We start from the raw sequence: 21,550 nt of genomic DNA on the forward strand, positions 1-21,550 counted from the left end.
GTTTTTTTATTGTGAATTGAGTAAAAATTTACGGGCAAATCATCAGTTTTACATTCAGCAAATCATATACTTTGTTTCATATAATCCCCTCCATGTACCATCAGTTAACAATATTTCTCTCTATTCATTTTAGCTTTAAAAAAAAAAAAAACAACTCACACACTCAGGTATATATAATAATTTAAACCACCAAAAGGCACATTCTGCAAGTCTGCCTCCTGGCCACCAGCTCTCAGTCCCTCTCTTTCCATTAATCTAGAGTCCTCAGCTGCTCCCTCTCTCCATGTCTCCATCTCTGGTGTCACTGCTTCTCTGGATAATGTCTCATATTTTAAGACATTGTCTTAACACAGATTTTTGCTTGCCCTGTTTTTGGCCCTCTTGATATCCCAAGTTTTATTCTTTTTAAAGTCTCCTTTCTGAAAAAAAATGAAAGTAAAATCTCCTTTCTGTCTAAAGAACTTCCTTCAGTCATTCTTCTAGGATCAGTCTGCTGGCAATAAATTCTCTTTGTTTTCCTACTTGCTAGACTGTCTTGATTTTGCAGTCTTTCCTGGAGGAAATTTTTGTTTTATAAAGGATTCTGGATAGACAGTTCTTTTAGTGCTTAAAAATTGTGCTACTTCCTTCCATTTTCCCTGGTTTCTGATAAATCCATTGTAATTCAAATTATTTCCCCCTATAAATAAGATTCACCACTTGTGTTGTGCATTACTGTAATGCTGGAATCTATGCCTTAGTGTTTTAAATACCAGTAGGGTCACCCATAGTAGACAGGTTTCAGTGGCACTTCCAGACTAAGACAGAAGGAGACCTAAACTACTTCTGAATGGTTAGCCACTGAAAACCTTATAAGTAACAGCAGAACATTGTCTAATATAGTGTCCCTTTGAGAAAGATGAGTCCCTCAGGTTAGAAGACAGTCAAAATCAGACTGTGGAAGAGCTGCCTCCTCAAAGTAGTAGTTGTTATAGCTAACTAAGTGCCACGAATACAGCAACTCTGTATTGGGTTTCCGAGGCTTTAAATCTTCACTGGAATAGAAAGCTTCATCTTTCACTTGAGGAATAAAGTTGACAATAATAATATGGATGGAGCAAAACTTTTGATAACTTCATTTGCTAATGTGGCATAACTCAAAATGAGCAGAAACAGCTACAAACATCCATTAATAATTAGAAAGTGGAATATACAAAGTATGAATCTAGGAGAACTGGAGGTCATCAAAAATTAAATGGAATGCATAAAGATCAGTATCCTAGGCATTAGTGAGTTGAAATGGACTTCTATTGGCCTTCTTGAATAATTTTATGGTTACTATGCCAGGAAAGACAAAATAAAGAGAAATAGCATCACATTCATCACCAAAAGAGCATTTGAAGATCTGTCTTAAAGTACAATACTCTCTGTGATAAGATAATATCCATATACCTATAAGGAAGATCAGTTAATACAACTATTATTCAAATTTATGTACCAACCGTTAAAGTCAGTGATGATGAAATTGAAGAATTCTACCAACTTCTTCAGCCTGAAATTGACCAGCATGCAATCAAAATGCATTATTGATAATTACTGTTGATTGAAATGTGAAAGTTAGAAATGAAGAGGAAGAAGGATCAGTAGTCGGAAAGCACAGAGTCGGTGATAGAAACAGTGCTGGAGGTCACAATGGAATTTTGCAAGACAATGTATTATTGTAAACACCTGTTCAACCACATAATCACATAAACAGTGACTATACACATGGATCTCACCAGATAAAATACATAAGAATCAAACTCACTACATCTGTGTGAGGAAATGATGGCGATGCTCAAATAACATAAGTCAAAACAAGACAGGGGACTAACTGTGGAACACACCACCAATTGCTCAAATGCAAATTCAGGCTGAAGCTTAAGAAAATTAAAACAAGTCCATGAGAGTGAAAATGTTACCTTGGGTGTGTCCCACCTGAAATTAGAGACCTACTCAAGAATAAATTTGATGCATTAGACATTAATGATCAAAGACCAAAAGAGTTGTGGGATGATATCAAGAACATCATACACGAAGAAAGAAAAAGGTCATTAAAAAAAACAAGAAAGAAAGAAAAGTCCAAAATGGATGCTATTTTTTACTTGAGCTCCAATTTCCACAAGCTATAAGCCTTCAAACTTTAAAAATATTCCTATCTCTGTGGTTCCAAGTTTTGGAGCTCTGCCCTGGATCTGCTTTGCCTGGTATTCTGTGGTATTGCTGACGGCGACCTTCACTGCATCTCCACCCTAGCCGTCATCCTCTTCTTCATTTTGAGATATTTCTGATTCTTAGTATCATGAGTGATTTTCTGTTGAAACTTGGGTATTTTATATACATATTACATTTTCAAATTCTTTATCCTATTTAATCCTTCTGTTTTAGCTGGCATGGGAGGGATGTGGGCACCACCTTGTGTCTGCCAGATACGCCAGAAATACAGGTTCCTCCTAGGCGTCTTTTAGGAGCTCTGGTAGTGTAGTGCTTAAGGGTTGGGTTGCTAACCTCGAGGTCAGCAGTTTGAAACTACCAGCTGTTCCACAGGAAAAAGATGAGGCTTTTTGCTCCTGAAAGATTTACAGCCTCAGAAACCCTATGCCGGGTCACTATGAATTGGAACAGGCTCCATGGCACACCACCACCACCACCACCTAGGCCTCTTTTCATACATAGGGGAAGGAGGCTTCTCCTAACTTCTGAGAAGAGTGCCTTCTTGCTGCTTCCCATGCAGCCTCTATACACACCATGGGGAAAAACTCATCACTGGTAGGAATGAACATCCCTGCTCCCTAGCCAGCCTTTTCTTATACTACATTGCAGGATTTGGAGGGGGAGGGCTCATTACAGCCTGTCAAGGGTGGAAATCAAGGCCCTAAAAATATGTTTAACTGTGCTTTATTGACTGTGTGACTCATGACAAGCTATGGATCACATTGTGGAGAATAAGTATTCCAGAACACTTAATTGTGCTCATGAAGAACCTGTACCTAGACCAAGAGGCAGTCATTCAAACAGAACAAGGGGACACTCAATGGTTTAAAATTAGAAAAGGTGTGTGCCAGGGTTGTATTCTTTCACCATACTTGTATACTATATGCTGAGCAAATAATCCGAGCAGCTGAATTATATGAAGAACATGGCATCAGAATTGGGAGTCATTAGCAACCTGTGATGTACATTTACAACCTCTGATAAAGATAACCAATAACAACCTGTAATACGCATTACAACTCATTTACAACCTAGCTTGTTGAAAGAAAAGAGGACTTAAAATACTCACTGATGAAGATCAAAGACCAGAGGCTTCGGTATGGGTTACACCTTAATGTAAAGCAGACAAAACTCCTTACCACTGAGTCAATAAATAATAATCATGATAATTGGAGAAAAGATTAAAGTTGTGAAAGATTCATTTAACTTGCATCCGCCATCAACATTCAAGGAATTAGCATTCCAGAAATCAAACAACGTATAGCATTAGACAGACATGCTGCACAAGACCTCTTTAAAGAGTTCAAGAGCAAAGATGTCAGTTTGAGGACTAAAGTGCACCTGACCCAAACCATGATATTTTCAATAGCCTCATATGTATGTGAATGTCGGACAGTGAATAAGGAAGATTGCAGAAGAATTGATGCATTTAAATTATGATGTTGGAGAAGAATATTAAAAGTACCATACTCAAACTCAAGGTCAGTTTGGACCAGTTCAAACTCACCAGCCGCTCCTTGAAAATCCTAAAAGTCAGGACCTACTCAATGGCACCTAACAACAACATGGACTGTCACAAGCACAAATAACTCTGTGCTGGCAGAAGTACAACCAGAATGCTTCTTAGACGCCAAGAGGGCCAGACTTCATCTCTCATACTTCGCATATATAATCAGGAGGGACCTGTCCCTGGAAAAGGACATCATACTTGATAAAGTGTAGCCATAGCAAAAAAGAGGGAGATCCCCAACTTGATGGATTGGCACAGTGGCAACAGCAATGAACTCAAGCATAGCAGCAATTATGAGGATGTTGCAGGACTGGGCAGTGTTTTGTTCTGTGTACATAGGGTTGCTATGAGTCAAAACTGATTTGATGTCACCTAACAAAACCACCTACAGGGTGAATTTCAATCTGCTTTCTGTATTTATGGTTCCTGGAAAAAGGACTGAGACTGGAATGACTAGCATTGGGCTCTGTCCAGGTCTCTGATGTTCTGGATGTTCCCTTCTCCCATCTCTATGCATCATCAGGAGAGGGTTGTGGGATCCTATTGAAGTCTCTTCTCCCAACAGGGTTATCAGTTCTCAGAGCACAACTTCCTCATGGCTGACAAGCACTTCCTCTTGTCCAGCAGGACTTACCCTGATGTGAGACACTTGGCAGCATGTGAGACTTCCTTTCCTGCTGGCCCTTGGCCATTTTTTTGCTTAACATGGAGTCATCCATGTTAGCTGAGCTTCATTTTACCCTCTATGGGTCTTAGGTAAATCTAAACGAATATGGTTTATATTCATGGACCATATCTCCACTTGTGATGATTACAAAATTCTTGCATCAAATAACCCTAATATGTTTGCTTCTGAGTGTGTAACTTCATGGGCTTTTACAGCTACGACATTAAAAAAAAAAAAAAGAATGAACTAACTCCTCCACCCTGACCCAATTGCATGTGCGCTGACATAATCATTGTTCAGGACAAATAACTCAGGGCAAAAAGTACACAGAAAGGGAAAGCTCAGCATGGGGCTGCCAAATTGCAGCTACTTGGAAAAGGACGTCTTCCTTATCAGATGTGAACTCCACATAATAGCAGCAGTCTCTGTGACACTTACTTCTCTGCCTCCCTCCTAATGCCTCACTCGTCACAGTGTGGACTAGCTGTGAAACACCTAGTGCCTGTGTTTTCTTACAGATGCATCCTCAGGCTTCTGGGCTTCCTTGTCTTACTTAGGTAGCCACCACTCTGTGACAGATAGAGACCATCTGGTCACCCCTGACCAAGTCCATTCCTCCCCATGTAGTTTCCTGCTTCCTGGGAGCCCATCTTTTCTCTCCTCCTATCAAATTTTGTGGATTTCAGTGGTGGTTTGAGATCGGGAAAATTTGGACCTGATCTTGCTCTATCTCTCACCAACTATGTGGTTTTGAAAAGTCTAAACCTTGATTTTCCAACCAAATGCAGGCGACAGCATTTTTTAATAGTTGCAAATTGCCCATACCACACCATCTTCTTCAGTGTAGCTTTAAAGCAAGTCAGTGTGGTATTGGCATAAAGTTAAGAAAATAGATCAATGGACCAAATAGAGTTTAGAAATGGATACACACATATATGTTTAACTGATCTTTAATAAAGGTACAAAGGCAATTCAGTGGAGGAAAGGTAGCCTTGTAAATAAATGGTGCTGGAACAATTGGATATCCATATGCAAAATATGAGCATCTATCAGTATCAGACACCATATTCAAATATTAACTCAAAATGAATCACAGACATATAAGGTTATCAAACTTCTTAAAGAAAGTATAGGATAAAATCTTTCAGACCTTGGATTAGATAGTGATTTCTTAGGTATTAAACCAAAAGCACATAAATGAAATTTTTGATTAATTTAATTTCATCAAATTTGCAAACACCTGTTCTTTGACATCTGTTAAGAAAATGGAAAATCACAAGACTGGAAGAAAATACTTTCAAATGATAAGTTAAATCCAGAATATTAAAGAACTCTCAAAATTCAGTAATAACAAATTAATTTTTTTTAATGGACAAAGGATCTTTACAGGTACTTTGTCAAAGAGCACTGTTGTTGTTAGGTGCCATTGAGTCGGTTCCAACTGATAGGGACCCTGTGCAAACCAAATTGAAACTCTGTGCCATCCTCACAGTTGTTGTGTTAGAGCCCATTGTGGCAGCCACCGTGTCCATCCATCTCATTGTGGTCTTCCGCTTTTTTGTTAACTCTCTACTTTGCAAAGCATAGTGTCCTTTTCCAGGCTCTTGTCCCTCCTGATAGTATGTCCAAAGTATATGAGGCAAAGAAGATCTATGATGATAAATGAACATATGAGAATCCATCCACTGTGAGGCCATTAGCTTTACTCTGAAAGACAGGTGCCAACAAGGTGAGAAGGGATTAGATGAGAAGGGGTCAGAGTCTGCTGTAGGTTGAACTAATGAGATTTACTAAGTGGGTTGATATAGGAAGGAGAAGGGACTCCCTGCAGCTCCCAGTTCTGGGCCTGAAACATGTTGGATCTGATGTCTATTAATGTCCATGTGGCTGTGACCACAGGCAGTTGACCCTGGGCATACAGGGGCTCAGGATGCTGCAGACTTGTTCTGAGCTGCTGCAAAGTTGGGGGTGAAGCCAGCATTTGAACCAAGACCAGCTGCCTCGCCACTGTGAGTACAGATAGGCATAAACAGTGAGGCCGGACAGGCTGTAGTCTCTCACAGGGCAGGTGCCCACCAGTCTCTACACCAGTTCTGGGCACTTTCAGTCCCCATGGCAGGTAACTACCTGCTTACGCTCGCTCTCCTGTCCCAGGGCCCCTTCACAATTAGAGTAATTGAATTACAAATAGGTTGAATCCCAGAACCAAAGAGTAGAGGAGGAGGGCTCCCAGCACTAGCAGTTTTACCATTGACTTGCCCCAACACCCTACATCCAGAGGTTTGCATGGTAGGGAAAGGGCCTCTCTAAGGCCCTGGGGTGGACCTGCCTAGTGTTCCTGCCCATTGGAGCAAGGGGGCTTTTCCATCAAGGTCATGAGTCACCAAGACTGCTCCTGAGCTCCCACCAGTACAAAGAAGTTGCCATTAATAGTCCCCTCTGCTATATGCCGAGGAGGCAGCAGTAACCCCTGACTGATGTGATTGATGGTTGCTGACAGTCCTGGGTGCCTGGAGCACTGGCCAGTGCTGACCCACTTCCTCCTCAAAACCAGAGACATTACATAACAGACAGCCACAAGGTCTTGTTGCCCATGACCTGGATGGGGTGTTCTTAATTAAAAAGTAGACATTAAAAAGTGAATCCCAGCTCATATAAATAGGCTTTCAAAAAGGAATTGATTGAGCTCACTGGCTGGTGTCTGTTTGGAAATCAGTGGTATTGACTGACCATCACATTTGAACTGGAGCATTTCCTCTTCTTTCTTTGACCTTGCTTCTTGAGTGCCCTACTTCTCATCAAATGTGTGGAGACAGTGATGTGAGTAGCACTCTCCAGCAGAGCCTCTGTCTGTGCTGTCCAGATGGTAGCCACCAGCACACGAAGTTTATTTAACCACATATGACTGTTGTTGTGAAGTGCCATCAAGTCAATTCCAACTCATAGGGACCCTGGAAAGGGTTTCTGAGGAGCAGCTGGTGGGTTTGAACTGCTTACCTTGTGCTTAGCAGTCCAGTTCTGATCCTATATAGGACTGGTGGTGGTGAGAGGTTACTATATTGGACATTGAAGCATTAATATTGTAAGGACTATTTTCAGAATATTCTATTTGCTATGTATTACATAAGGAGCTTTGGTGGTACTGTGAACTAAGCATTTGGCTGCTAACTGCAAGGTTGACCATTCAAACCCACCAGCTGCTCCACAAGAGAAAGATGAGGCTATCTGCTCCCATAAAAATGTATAGTCAGAAACCGTAAGGAGTAGTTCCTCTCTGTCCTATACCAGGTCACTATGAGTCAGAATCGACTTGATGAGAGTAGGTATGTATTATACCTTCATGTTATTCAAAAAGTATAACTTTATTATGAATAATAATTATAACTAAACATTTGCGTTATTTGTTGACTAAGGTACCTGTAAAACAATTTTTTAAAAAACACTAGTATATGGTCCTGGTGTGGAGCCTAGGATAAGTACTGGACTACTAACTGCAAGGTTGTCAGTTCAAACCCACCAGCCGCTCCTTGGAAACCAGAGTTGCTATGATTTGGAACCAATTCGACAGCACTCAACAACAACAAGAAGTGAATAACAGGTTTCTTTAGAACCCTTGTCAGTGTCTTTTCTAACACAGAAACATGTTGGTAGCTGTTGCTTTTTGCTCACCTGCCCGTCACAGTGGTGTTTCTCTGCAGATTTCTCTTCACAAGCATCAGATAGGTAGCTTATATGTTTCTGTGCTTTGACTTTGTGTTTTCCTTTTAGCATTTTTTTTTTTTTAGCCAAAATATTTTTATTATTGTAAAAGCATCTACCCCAAATTTTCAACAATAATTATCCTTTCTGTGTGTGTCGTAGACCCTATCTTTACAGGTTAGATCAAAGGTGACATATTAGAGGGACGACCTAACCTGAGGATATATGCAGACACTGCCCCAGCTGTCCTCCCCTACTGCTCCACTACTTTTAGCCCCCTGCTTCTACTCTTTCCCTGCTCCTCACCCCTGCCCCAGGCTGTCCTCATGAAGTGGACAGAGCTTCTAGTCCCCTTGTCTCTCTAGCCTGGTTTTGAGTCCCTAGCTCAAACTACATGCGTCACGTATCTTCTTGAGAGTAGAGGAAGCTATAGAATTTCATTCCCTTGGCAACCATCATACTGTTTCTCCCTCAAATGTGTAAGCAACTTCACCTAAATTACGATCTTCAAACCAACAGTGAGTTTGGGCAGCTTGATTCCTGGAAGGCCTTGTCTAGAGTTGGGTTATCTTTTAAGTGAAGAGGGAAACCTTGGAAGGCCTGGGCTGGATCACACACTGGGACTGAAGTTCTAAAAAGACGACTCCGGTCACTGCAAGTTGGGAAGGGATCTGCTCTCTAGGGCAGGCCATGGAACAGGGGCAGGGCACCTTCTAGATCGTATTAGAGCTATGATAGCAGAGTGGGTAGGTAATGAACAGGATCAAGGACAGCCCCCAGATTGTGCGTGAGCAGCTCATGAGCCACTTGCTCAGATAGGGGAAGTGGGATAAGGGACATCAAGTCGGGAGCTAGGTCAAGTCAGGTGACTATGCCCCCACAGCCACTCAAGGTGAGCTGGATAGGCCTTTTATTGCTGGCTCTGTGGTACCTCTCTAGCCCAGGCCTCAATGCAGCTGTCTCAACTCTATCCAGGAACAGGAGTCTTTGCAGGCCAGTATGAGACATGGTAGCTTTGAGATTGTCCTCAGTTCACAGCAGCTGTGCCTTTCTTTCCTAGGTGACACTGTCTGGGCCCCATCCATCCTTCCTCACGACGTCCTCGGCGTCTTGAACCAGTACCCTCAGCAACATTTTGGGAGAATGATGGAGTCCAAAGTCTCAGAAGGTGGCCTGAATGTGACGCTGACAATCCGCCTGCTGATGCATGGAAAGGTACAGATGGAGGGGATAAATGTCAGAGGATGCAGCTCAAGAAGGAAGGGATAGCTGGCTACTCAGCATTTGTTTTCTATCATTAAAAAAACAAATAAATGATCAATCTAATCCTTAAAGAGCAGTTTCAGGTATAGCCCAAATAACATCTGTCCTAATCATGCAAGACACAGATGCCAATTTGTGGTTATTATCAAACACCTGACTGTGTGTCCTCTACATACAAGGGCATCCCCCACAAGTACCCTACATACATCTCAGCCAGGACATAACTCTGGCAGACTCCTGCCAACTGACCCTCAGCCCCACTCCCATTTCCAGTACTGAATTATTTAGTTGTCACCTCCTGTCACCTTCAATCTGAAATCATTTCCTTTGTCTTTCTCTGATTTCTATTTCTGAAAGTGACCATCCATCACTCATAACTGGCATGATTTATCTCAGTACTCAGATTGTCCCTGGCTTAGTCAGTGGGAACTCCTTCACACTGGCCCTGTGTCCCTGCAAGTCTCTATCTTCTCTCAGCATCCCCTCACTCTCGGGCTCACAGCATTGTTCAGCCTTACCTTGGTTGTTTTTTGCCCCAGTCCCGGACTCAGTCACTTCTATAAGGAGCTCTGGTTCCTCATGATGGAGTGGGGTGTTTCCAAAACCAGGGATGAGGCACCAGCCAGCACTTGTTGCTCATGGGGTATTGTGACTCCTAGATAGAACTAGGGAATTTGTGGGGGAATGGGGGACGTGTGCACATGCACAGGCACTTGCATATAAACACATAAACATATGCACACACACATTTACATAATATTTATGTCTATATTCATCTCTGGGTAGTGCAATGTCTCCATCTGATAAGCACTGGACTGCAAACCATGAAGTTTGCAGTTCAAGCCTGCCAGCCACTCCACTGGAGAAAGATGAGGCTTTCTGCTCCAGCAAAGATTTTAAGCTTCAGAAACCCTGTGTTGTTGTTGTCAGGTGCCATTGAGTCGGAACCGACTCAGCGACCCCAGGCACAGCAGAATGAAACAATGTCCGATCCTGGGCCAACCTCACTACCACTGCCACACTTGACGCCATCAATGCTGCCACCTGGCCAATCCATCTCATTGGGGTCTTCCTCTTTTTCTCTGACTCTCCATCTTACTCTCCTGACAACATGTCCAAAGTATGAGAGACGAAGTTTAGCCATCTTGGCCTCCAAGGAGCGCTCTGGCTGCACTTCTTCCAGAACAGATCTATTGGTTCTTTTGGCAGTCCATGGCACTTTTAGTATTCTCTTCCAACACCACAATTCAAAGGCATCAATTCTTTTACGATCTTCCTTATTCATTGTTCAGCTTTCGCATCCATATGAGGTTATTGAAAATACCATGGCTTGGGTCAGGCGCACCTTAATCCTCAAGGTGACATCTTTCCTCTTCAGAAACTCTATACAGGTTCACTATGAGTTGGAACTGACTCAATGGCACTTAACAACAACAACATATTCAACACTAACGAAACCCGTGAGTTCATCACAATAACTCTAGATCTATTCCAGTACTCCAGGGCTCCCTGGATTTTCTCTGTTCTATGTGTGTGGTGAGAAGCCAGATCCCAGTGTCTGTGCCAGGTCTCCTAGGGGAGCTTTCAAGGCTGGAGTTCTGGAGTAGCACTGGTTCATTCTAGACTTCCCATCCCAGGGCAGATGGTCCTCTTATCCAGAAAAGCTGGCTCTGTGATCCAGGGACAAGGACCAGCCTCAACTTTATTCTAGCTATGGTGGCAATTGGTTAGCATTCTTGGTAGTTGGAATGAAACCACACCAGCTCCCTGGGCAGTAAACTAAATCAATGACTCCCATTCCAGAAGTATCAACAAAATCCTGCCCAGCTATACTTTTGGAGAAGGATGGAGTCTACCCTCTTGGCTATAAAATCCTTGCTGCCTTTCCCCCAGCAACCTCAATAGAGGTTGGGCCTCCACCAGGGAAGTTGAATGCCAAAGACTACACTGCACTGAGTGAACAGCTCAGAGTTTGACAGTGCCTCTCTGGGAGCTGAGGAGCCAGCCTGGTCCTGCCTGGCATGAGAGGCATAGGTTTCCTTCATGGGTAACAGTTGGAGCTAGTTTCCACAGGGGACAAGTGTCTGATAGGCACATTCAGGGGCACTAGGCTTTAGGCCTGCAGCCTCTTCTGGATGCTTTTCTGTTAGTATGCTAATCTTGAAAAATACTATAAGTTAGATAGCAAGAGCAGTGCTCAGCCAATGTCAGAGGATTTTATTTTTCATTATCTCATGCAGGAATTCCCTTAGTTTTTGAGTACATAAATACTATATATGTATGTTCTCTGGGTTATTTACCTAGAAAGCAGCCAGGCATCCTAGACCCTGGTAAAATGGTCAACAGACTCAGCCTCCATGAATGAACCCAAACCCAAAAAAAACAAACCTGCCACCATCAAGTCAAGTCAGGAGTTCTGATATGGCGCTGTGGGCTAATACATCAGAGTGCAAAGTCATTTGAACTACAGTGTCGGTGGTTCAAGCTCACCAGTTGCTCCTTGGAAACCCTATACAGGGTTGCTATGGGCCAGGATCAACTTGACGGCACTTCACAACAGCAATAGGATAGAGAAGAACTACCGCATCTTTCTCCCATGGAGCAGCTGGTGGGTGGGTTTGAACAGCTGAGTGCTCAACCACTGTGCCACCAGGATTCTTTCATGAAGGGCCCAGGAAGCAGTATTCAATCAGGAGGAAATCCTCCCCTCCCACTTTCCTCTGGATGGATTACTAATCCCCCCTCCTCATTTTTGTACCAGAGGAAGGTTCTCACAGCCTTTGTTACAGACTTTTTCTTCCTTCTGCATTGTAACATCATTTTTTCTGTGTTTTCCCTACAGGAAGTTGGAAGCATCATTGGGAAGGTAATTATCAGATGAACTGTTAGGACATGGTACTGTGGTGCCTGGTGGGTGCCAGGTTGTTGCACCTTGTTGAGCAGTAAGCATTTCCAGTGGGTTTATGCCTTCTGACCCCTGAAGAGCATCCTCTCCTCATCTTCAAGTTAAACTCTAGAGGACAGCCTACTTGAACTCTGAGAAAGCACTCTCCTGCCCCTCCATCCCCACCCGCCATCTCTTTTCCTGGGTCTCTGTAACTACTTCTGAGGAGATGGCACGCTGCTTCTAGCCCCATGTCCATACTTTACAGCATTCAGGCACCATCTCTGCATACTGCCTGCAGGTTCCAGTGTGCACACACCACTGTCTGCCTTGTGCTCCACACTTCATAATAGCCAGACAGCACTTTCCAGTGTGCAGACACTACCCCTGTGCTGTGCAGGAGGCTGGGTGGTGCCATGGCTCAGCATGGATGCCAAGTTGTTTCACCGAGGTCTGAATCCAGCCCCACTCTGCCAGCTCTGGGCCCTTGGGCAAGTTCCTCAGCTCCCACTTTCCGGTGCCTCAGTTTCCTTTCTTGCCCTGAAAGGCTGTGGGTAGGACTAAATGAGTTGTATCACATGTCAGACTCACAGACAGTGCCTTGTAGGATGGCCCTGGGAAGGCGTTTGCCACTTGTCATCCTGCTCTGTGCCTAGAGGGGTGGGCTTCTGGGTGACAGTGCAGGAGGGAGCATAGCAGGCAGCAAACTCCTGGCACCAAGAAGCCACTACATGCTGTGACACTTGTGTCTGATGTTTCTTTCAGAAGGGAGAGACTGTGAAGAAGATGCGTGAAGAGGTGAGTGTATCTGTTCTCAATGCAGACCTGCCCAAGTCCCACCCTGCTTCCTGGGGATGGGTGGGAGGAATGTAGACAAGAGAAGCAGTAAGCTCAGTGCAGGTGTGACTTTAGGAACAAGGTGCCACTTGTCCTGTGCAGTCCCCGCTTCAGGCTGCATCGAGCATAAGAACCTTGGTGATGCTGGGGTCCTTTTGCTAATGAAAATCAAGGGGGATTGCTGGCAAGGACTTTGCTGCCAGTGCAGGGTTTGCTGGTCGGGCATCTAGCAGTTTTGTTGCTCCAGTTGTTGGGGACTAGCCAGAAAAACCAGGTCATACATGTATTTTTTTATGTGTGAATCTGGTCGTGAGGATCTGCTGGCTCCCTTCTAGAGTGGTGCAAGAATCAACATCTCAGAAGGAAACTGCCCAGAGAGAATCGTGACCATCACTGGCCCAACGGATGCCATCTTCAAGGCTTTTGCCATGATTGCATACAAGTTTGAGGAGGTAAGAAACCCCATTGTGAAGACAGATGTGGAATCTCCTTCTGGGCAGGAGTGGGAGGAGCCAGCCCCCTCTTCCCTGTCTGGACAATGGGAGGTAGGTACAGATGCACTGCAGGTTTTCCCAGAAGCCTGTTCTGTCAGGCTTCTCTCTCTTTCTTATCTTGTTTCACCCCCTTTGTTCACCTAAGGACTCTTCCCTGATATGATCCACCTAATATCAGGTCAGCATTTCTTCCTTCTATTCTTAGAGCCAGACATTTCTGGTATCCATGTTGGGGAAACCCACCTTACTGATGGCTCCTCAAATCTTTCTCCCAGAGCATGGAGCACAGCTTCAGCACACCTCATCCTCCACCCAGAACATGCCACCTCTGCTGACTCTCAGCATTCTCCCATATCCTTGTCACACAGGTGCTACATATAGCTGGCTGGCATGTCCCACATCCCCAGACCGTCTGCTTCTGCTCCTCAGCCACACACCAGCACTGTAGCCAACCCGCCTCTGGGAAAGCTTTGTTTAGCTCCTTTTTGTTGTTGTTGTTGTTGTTAAGTGCCGTCGAGTTGGTTCTGACTCATAGCCAGTTTGTGTAGGGTTTCTGAGGAGTGGCTGGTGAGTTTGAACTGCCTGCCTTGTGGTTCAAACTCACCTCTCAGTCTAGCGCATTATCCTGCAGTGCCACATAGAGAAAAACGTAAATATGTGTGTATATGTGCCACTTTTTAATACTATTATAGGTTAAATATGAATGTTTTTATGTGTCTAATTTTTCTGAAAGTATCAAACATAATTAAGAGATATATTTAACCTTTATTAAAAGAAGGTGATAAAGCTGATGATAATTTTTTCTTCTAAATCTGTCCTATTACTTTTCTTCAAAAGCAAATGGGAAAGATTTTGTAGCATGCCTAAGGATGGCCTCATTGGGAACTTGAATCTGAGCTGGAATTTAAAATCTTGGCTGTCTTTAGAATTAGAGGCTTTGTATACAAATAAGTTTTTGAGTGCTATTTCTAAAGTTCTTAAGGTGTTTGCCTTAGATAAACAGGACCAGGTGTCCTGGTCTCACAGGAAATAGCATCAAGAGGCCCAAGAGATCAAGATAAAAAGCAGTTGTTCAACCAGCTACTCCTTGGAAACCCTGTGCAGGGTCACTATGGCTTGGAATTGACTCAACAGCACTTAACAACAACAACAAATAATGTGGTCTTATTGATTGATTAGGAGATTGCCCAGAGATTTAATCATTGGAGTCTGGTGTTAGAAGGCATATACATGTAGCATTCAGTAAGACTGAGGACAGTGGTTGTTGTTTGGGATAATATAAGAACAGCATTAGAATAAATATAGTCTCACCTAACAATTATCATAAAAAGAAAAAAGAGAAAAAGACCCATTCTGGGCTGAAAACAATCAGGGTTCTAAAGACAATGGGAAGAAGAAAAATTATAAGCCAGCAAATGAAAAATAAAATAAGAATTTAAAAAAGAGCCTTTGTATGACATCTTGGGCAGAAGCTGTCCATTGTTATGAAGGCATTGGTCCAGCTGTCTACTACTTCTGAAGATGGACTCCTATTGAGGGGATCTGTGAGAATCCTCAGTTTTAGTTCTCTTACTGGAGTAACCTTCCAATTGTGTAAAATTGTTCATTTTTCTTTAGTTGTGAAATGTGAACACAAGCATGTACTCCCTAGAGTTTTATTGCTGTGCAAGTAGTTGTTCTGAACAATACTTGATAAGATATTTTCCAAGAAGGTTCTGATATCTCTTCTAATAGATGATTTCTTATGGTTCAAGATCACGAAGAGATTGTTTAGGTAGTTACATGAGAAGACCAGAGAGCACACCCTTTGGGCACAATCTGACATGACAAGTGGCAAGCACCCTCCCAGGACCACTCCTACCAAGCACTGCCTGTGTGTCTCACATAGGCTACAATTCATTCAGTCCTACCCACAGCCATTCAAAGTAGTTTCAGGAGAGGAAACTGAGATTGGATGAGGTACTTGCCCGAGGGCACACAGCAAGCAGAGTAGGGCAGATTCAGATTGAGGTGACCTGACAGCATCCAGGCTGAGCCATGGCACCACCCAGCTTCATGCTGTGGCTCACACACTGAAAAATGCAAGCAGGGGATTGGCAGTACTGTTTGAATATTGTAAACTGTGGTGTGCTCACTGCTAAATACAGTGTACATACTGAAGTGGAGACTCTGTGCATAGATGGTATTTGCTCGCTATAAAATGTGAACATGGGGCCAGCAGCAGTTTGCCCTGCAGCCATCTCCTCTGAAGTAGTGTGAGCTGCCCCAGAAAAGGCCTGAAAAGTGCTTCAAATTATTTTCACTTGCAGTAAGCAAGGTTGTATCATCTTCATACCACAGGTTGTTAATGAGTCCTTCTCCAATCCTGTTGCCTCGTTCTTCTTCCTATGGTCCATTTTCTCAGGTTATTTTCTCAACTTAGAAATGGAATAATACAGTGAAAGGATACAGCCCTGATGCATACATTTACTGATTTTAAAACATGCAGGATTCCTTTTTGATTTCCGTCTCCTGACAGAAATTGTACAGATTCTGTATTATGAGTACAATTATGTGTTCTGGAATTCTCATTATTCTGCAGTGTTATCCATAATTTGTTATAATCCACACAGAAACAATAACTATTGCATAGTCAATAAAGCACAGGTAAACATCTTTCTGATATTGTCTTCTTGAGATATATTTTGAAGCCTTCTTTTCAGCTTTTTCATTTCATCATTTCTTCTGTTCATTCAAATATCTTCTGTGCTCAAATTTCAGAGTCTCTTCTAACATCCATTTTGAGTTTTTCTTTATTTCTTGTCTTTTTAATGATCTTTTGCTTTCTTCATTTATGATGTCCTTGTTATAACCACACAGCTCTTCTGGAATTTGATCATTAGTGTTCAGTGCATCACATCTACTCTTGAGATGGTGTCTAAATTCAGGCAGAACATATGTAAGTCCATCCTTTGGCTCTAATGGACTTGCTTTAATTTATTTCAGCTTCAACTTGAGCTTGCATATGAGCAAATGATGGCCTGTTTCTTGGTTGTCACCTGGTTTTATCCTGATGAATGATAATGACACATCTCTTTCCACAGATATAGTCAATTTGATAACTATGTATTCTATTTGGCAAGATAAACATGTAGAGTTGTCTTTTGTAGTGTTGAAAAAAAGGCATTTGATGCATAAGTTATTGGTCTTGCAGGATTCTGCCAAGGGATCTCCTGCATCATTTCTATCACCAATGTTGCATTTTCCAACTAAGGATCCTCTTCTTTCTTCCCAAATTTCACAATCAAATCACCAATAATTATCAATGCATCTTGACTGTACAGTTGATTAATTTCAGACTACAGCAGTTCACAAAAATCATCAATTTCTTCATAAGCAATCTGTGCGTAAATTTGAATAATAGTCAAAATTGGATGATGTAGGAAGCATCACAAGATAAAAGGAATACAGAAATCACTTTACCAAAAAGGATTGGTTGATATTCAACCATTTCAGGAAGAAGCATATATACTCAAGCACCAATGGAACTGAAAGAAGAAGTCAAGTTATACTGAAAGCATTGATGAAAAACAAGTCTTCAGGAACAGACAGAATGCCAATTGAGATGCTTCAACAAATGAATACAACCCTCAAATGCCATGAAATTAGGAAGACAGCTATCTGGACAACTGACTGGAAGTCATCTACTAGAATGCAGATATTATCAAACAATATCTTTAATATCACATGCAAGCAAAATTCTGTTAAAGATAATTCAAAAATGGCTACATACAAACATCACTAGAGAACAGCTATAAATTCATGCCAGATTTAGAAGAGAACATGAAACAAGAAATGATGCCCTGGGGATCTTGGTTGAAATTAGAGAATATCAGAAATGTGCAGATTTGGAGTCAAAAAAACAAAAGGAAGAAACATATTTGGCATTTTCCCAAGCAAAAAGGAAAATTCCAGCTTGAATTGGAGTTCATAGGTAACCTACAGCAGAGTTTTTCCTAGTGGAAAAATGAGAACCACAAATTCACCATTATGTAAGGATGGCTCTAACAACAGACTTAGAAAGAAGGCTTGAGCCTGAGATTATTCTTATGACAACAACACTTAGCACAACACAAAATGGAAACACATAAGAGAGCCAGAAGAACTAGAAAGGAGTAGTCTGATTCTACCAAAGATGTCAGATAAATGGGAACCAATAACAAATCTGGAGCATCAAACTGAGAACAAACAGCCTACAACTTAACACAAAGAGAACAGAGTTCAGACCCAGTGTTGACTTACTGCATTGAACAGATACAACAAGCTGCAAGCAGCAGACACAAGTGGTTCCTGTGGATACCCTTTCTGGGTGAAGGCAGAGGTCCACAGTGACAGATAGTACAGACTGTGTTTTGGTGGGACTTCCAGGGACATTGGAAATTAACATAAACCAATCAGTGAGAGCAAGGGCACTGTTTATATAGCACTGCTTGGCAAAGTTGGAAGGTGGTGGGAGAACTGGACGGATGAGGGTGTTGGAGTGAGTAGGCTGGAGGCAGAGAACAAAACCCAGCATCTTGTGATTGAGAAGCTTATTTGATTTCTGTGGTTGTCCTGAATTGGAATCAAGAGAGGAGGTAAAAATAGAGGCCGTGTCCTGGCTGGGCAGGTCACTTTGGAGGTTGTAGCTGGTTTCTAGTTGGTTGCTTCCAGGGTCATAGATCAGCATCCTCTTGTCCTGTGGGACCAGGCACATCAGTCTGCATGCTCCCTCTTCACTCTCTCTGAAGGCCCCTCTGAGCATCCTGTGGTCTTTGTATTGAGAATGGGCTCTGCATAACGTGAACTTCTGTCACCATTCTTGGGTGCTTCCTCGTAGTGACATTCCCTAGTGCTGTAAGTAACACAATCCACCCCAGAGTGTTCACCAGGCTCTCATATGGTAAGTGAAGTGAAGCCAACATTCTGGCAGCTTTCTTGTGTGTACCCCTGTTCACAGACGCCCCTCTCTAGGGTTCCCTTCTCTCCCTGGAAATAGTGAATTAAATGGTGTTCTGAGCAATTGTCCCAGGAGCTCATGTTTCTATCCTACATGTGTGCCAAGTGCCTTTTTACATATGTGCACTGCGAGTGTGGTTCTGTACAGGGCACACCAGGCTGATAGTCTCAGGGACACCACACCCATAAGTCCCTACACTCTGTCTGCTGAGTCTGATAGCCAGGATCACATGGCCTCCTGCCCAGTTACTGTGTCTCAGCCCACTATTGTAGGGCCCAGAAACTTCCCTGTTTGGACACTGTTGATCTCTCTCATTTCCTATCTCTCTTCTTCCATGCTGCCCCACAGCCACATTTCTAGGTCAGTGACATTCCCCATATCCTATGCCCTACACAACCCAGAGATGACATGGCCCTATGTGTGGACTGCAGCTTCCTCTTTCCTTAAATCACCCTTCATACTCAAATGTGTTACTCTTCCCTCCAAGGGGCTCACCAGTTTGTAAGCATATGTCAGACCCCAAACCCATCTGAGTCTCCCTCCAGGCCCACCAACCCACTTTGACTCAAGTGCTGGAGAGCCTAGCTCATTGCTCAGGATCCTGGGCAACACCCTTCCCCACCATGCCCATCTAACCTGTTGACCAGCACCTCCTTGTCCCTCTTAAGCCTGACTTTCCCCATACCCTTCTCTGTACATGTTACCTGTCACAGGGAGTTGCCTCTGTCCAAGAACATGGGCGACATTGCACTGTTCCCCACTGACTATATTGTTGTTTTGTGCTGTCAAGTCAGTTCCAACCCATAGTAACCCTGTATAGGGTTTTCAAGGAGTGACTGGTAAGCTTAAACCATCAACCTTGCAGTTCAAACCGTCTTTGCAGTGCAGTGCATTAACCCACAGCGCCACCCCAGGATTCTGTATATGGAAAGCAGGACCCTGTTGGACTCAAAATCAGGTGCTCATTAACAACTGGGCTTTGGGAGGAGCTGCAGGTACTCTGCTGCTTTGAGTACTTACAGTTGAGAGGCACTTGTGGCACAGGAAAGAATGTGTCTTTGTGAACTTGCACCTGCATTTGGTGTTTGCATGAGATCTGACTTGCCTGTATGTATGTGTCTGTCTCCCCAGGACATCATCAACTCCATGAGCAACAGCCCTGCCACCAGCAAGCCCCCAGTAACACTGAGACTGGTGGTCCCTGCCAGCCAGTGCGGCTCTCTCATTGGTAAAGGTGGTTCCAAGATCAAGGAGATCAGAGAGGTAAGGAACCTCATCCTGGTCCTGGAGCACACATTGTCCCTGGGGGACACAGCAGCTTTCATCACAGCATCTCTGTACTATCCTCACACATCAGCACCCGGGCTTTGTTGCAGCTGCTGAAGGGTACAGCATAGGGACAGTCTGAACACAGAGGTTGAAACATGGAGAAACCTGAGAAGTGCATAGACTCCCATGTTAGCAGCAGGCTATAGGCTCAGTGGAAGAAGAGTGTACCTGGGACCTGTGAAAGATGTATCCATTGAGGTAGGGGGCGGGACCTCCCAGGACAGGTATTGTGACAGGGAGCTGGAGGGTTAGGTAGTGCACTCAGAGTCCATAGACCCAGGGTTCATGCTCCCTGCTGCTCTTGGGCTTTGGCGCTCTCTTCTGAGGCTGTCAGGTCTGACTCTTGAGGGAATATTCAGCTGCTCTCCAGGTCCCAGCTGCATGGAGCCCCATCCAGTTTGGATTTTACAGTCACACATCCATGTTATCTCAGGAGAAGTCTTAATTGTTACAGAAGGACTGCAGTTGTCCTGATCTTAGTTCCTTTGGGAAAGACAGCCTAGCATTTTCAGGCAAGAAGAAGGAAGGAGTGTGGTCAGGGAAGGGGCTTAAGTTACCCCACAGCCATGGCCCAGCCTTGTACACACACACACACACACACACACACACACACACACACACACGTTCAAGAAACATCCCTGCTTGAGCACTCTCTGTCTGTCTCTCTCACTTCTTCTGTCTCTCCCCCCATGCCTGCCTTTTTCCAGTCCACAGGTGCTCAGGTGCAGGTTGCGGGGGACATGCTGCCCAACTCCACCGAGAGGGCAGTGACTATCTCAGGGACGCCCGATGCCATCATCCAGTGCGTCAAGCAGATCTGTGTGGTGATGCTGGAGGTACACTGTCACTGCAGGGTGCAACCCACCCAGGGTGGCCTCCCTTGTTCTCTGCAGAGGCCCACCCATTATCCCTAGAGTCTATGGCTTCACCTTGTGGTGACTGGCCCCACAGGTTTTGGACTTCCAGTGCACCCCTCTGGGAGCTGTTCTGAGCACAGGTGCCTGAATAGTCATGTGTGGGTAGCTAGGGTCACCCATGGGGCATCTGAGGGAATGTGTAGGAAAGAGTAAGCCTTTTCCTCGCTCTTGAAACAGAAGAAAAAGCTGTTTTGCCCTCCTTGAGGGACTTCAGGAAAGGGTCAGTAACCATCACCCTGGGAGAAATTGGTAGGGGAAGCAGTCCTGTGCGGAGGTCATAGGAATAGGAATTAGATGGGGATCAGGAATAGGGATTGCCTGCAGGGTAGGAGAGCTTTGACTTGCATTCTGAGTGGCTAGGAAGTTGCTTTTTGGATGAGGAATGCAAAGGCTAGAAGCTTTTTCTAGTCACAGGAGTCTGCAGACGGTGAAGTCAAAACAGTTATGAGGCACTAAGGGCAAAATTAGGAAAAGCATATGAAATGCCCAAATTAGAGGTAAAGGGGCATAAATAAAGGAATTAAAACAAAGAGACAAGTAGAAAAATACAATGGCTGAAAATGAAAAAAGCTTTTCTTGAAATACTGGGGGTGAAAACCCTGGAATTTAAATTTCACAGGTATTAATGGAGTTTCTGGTCTTTTCTTAAGTTAAAACCGAACAAACCTGCCTCAGACTAAAGGCCCCAACAGCTTAGCTGGAGGCTCCCACATTCCTCCCTGTGCCTTCCTGCCCACTCA

The 21,550-nt window shown here is 43.7% G+C and overlaps 1 protein-coding gene across 2 annotated transcripts in view; it reads left to right on the forward strand.

Annotated features, from left to right (window-relative positions):
- The first annotated feature begins 9,176 nt into the window (after window positions 1-9,176).
- Window positions 9,177-21,550, forward strand: part of PCBP3 (poly(rC) binding protein 3) — a 51,324-nt gene continuing 38,950 nt past the window's right edge. The window contains exons 1-6 of one of the 2 annotated variants that reach the window (XM_006876107.1): window positions 9,177-9,323; window positions 12,214-12,237; window positions 13,021-13,053; window positions 13,428-13,544; window positions 19,696-19,827; window positions 20,601-20,729. In XM_006876107.1, coding sequence (XP_006876169.1) covers window positions 9,252-9,323; window positions 12,214-12,237; window positions 13,021-13,053; window positions 13,428-13,544; window positions 19,696-19,827; window positions 20,601-20,729 — 507 coding nt within the window. In that variant the 5' untranslated portion in view covers window positions 9,177-9,251. The remainder of the gene's footprint in view (window positions 9,324-12,213; window positions 12,238-13,020; window positions 13,054-13,427; window positions 13,545-19,695; window positions 19,828-20,600; window positions 20,730-21,550) is intronic. The other variant, XM_006876106.1, reaches the window with a different exon arrangement.

This window comes from Chrysochloris asiatica, unplaced genomic scaffold, assembly GCF_000296735.1.
Source record: "Chrysochloris asiatica unplaced genomic scaffold, ChrAsi1.0 scaffold00354, whole genome shotgun sequence".
In the NCBI taxonomy this organism is placed as follows: Eukaryota; Metazoa; Chordata; class Mammalia; order Afrosoricida; family Chrysochloridae; genus Chrysochloris; species Chrysochloris asiatica.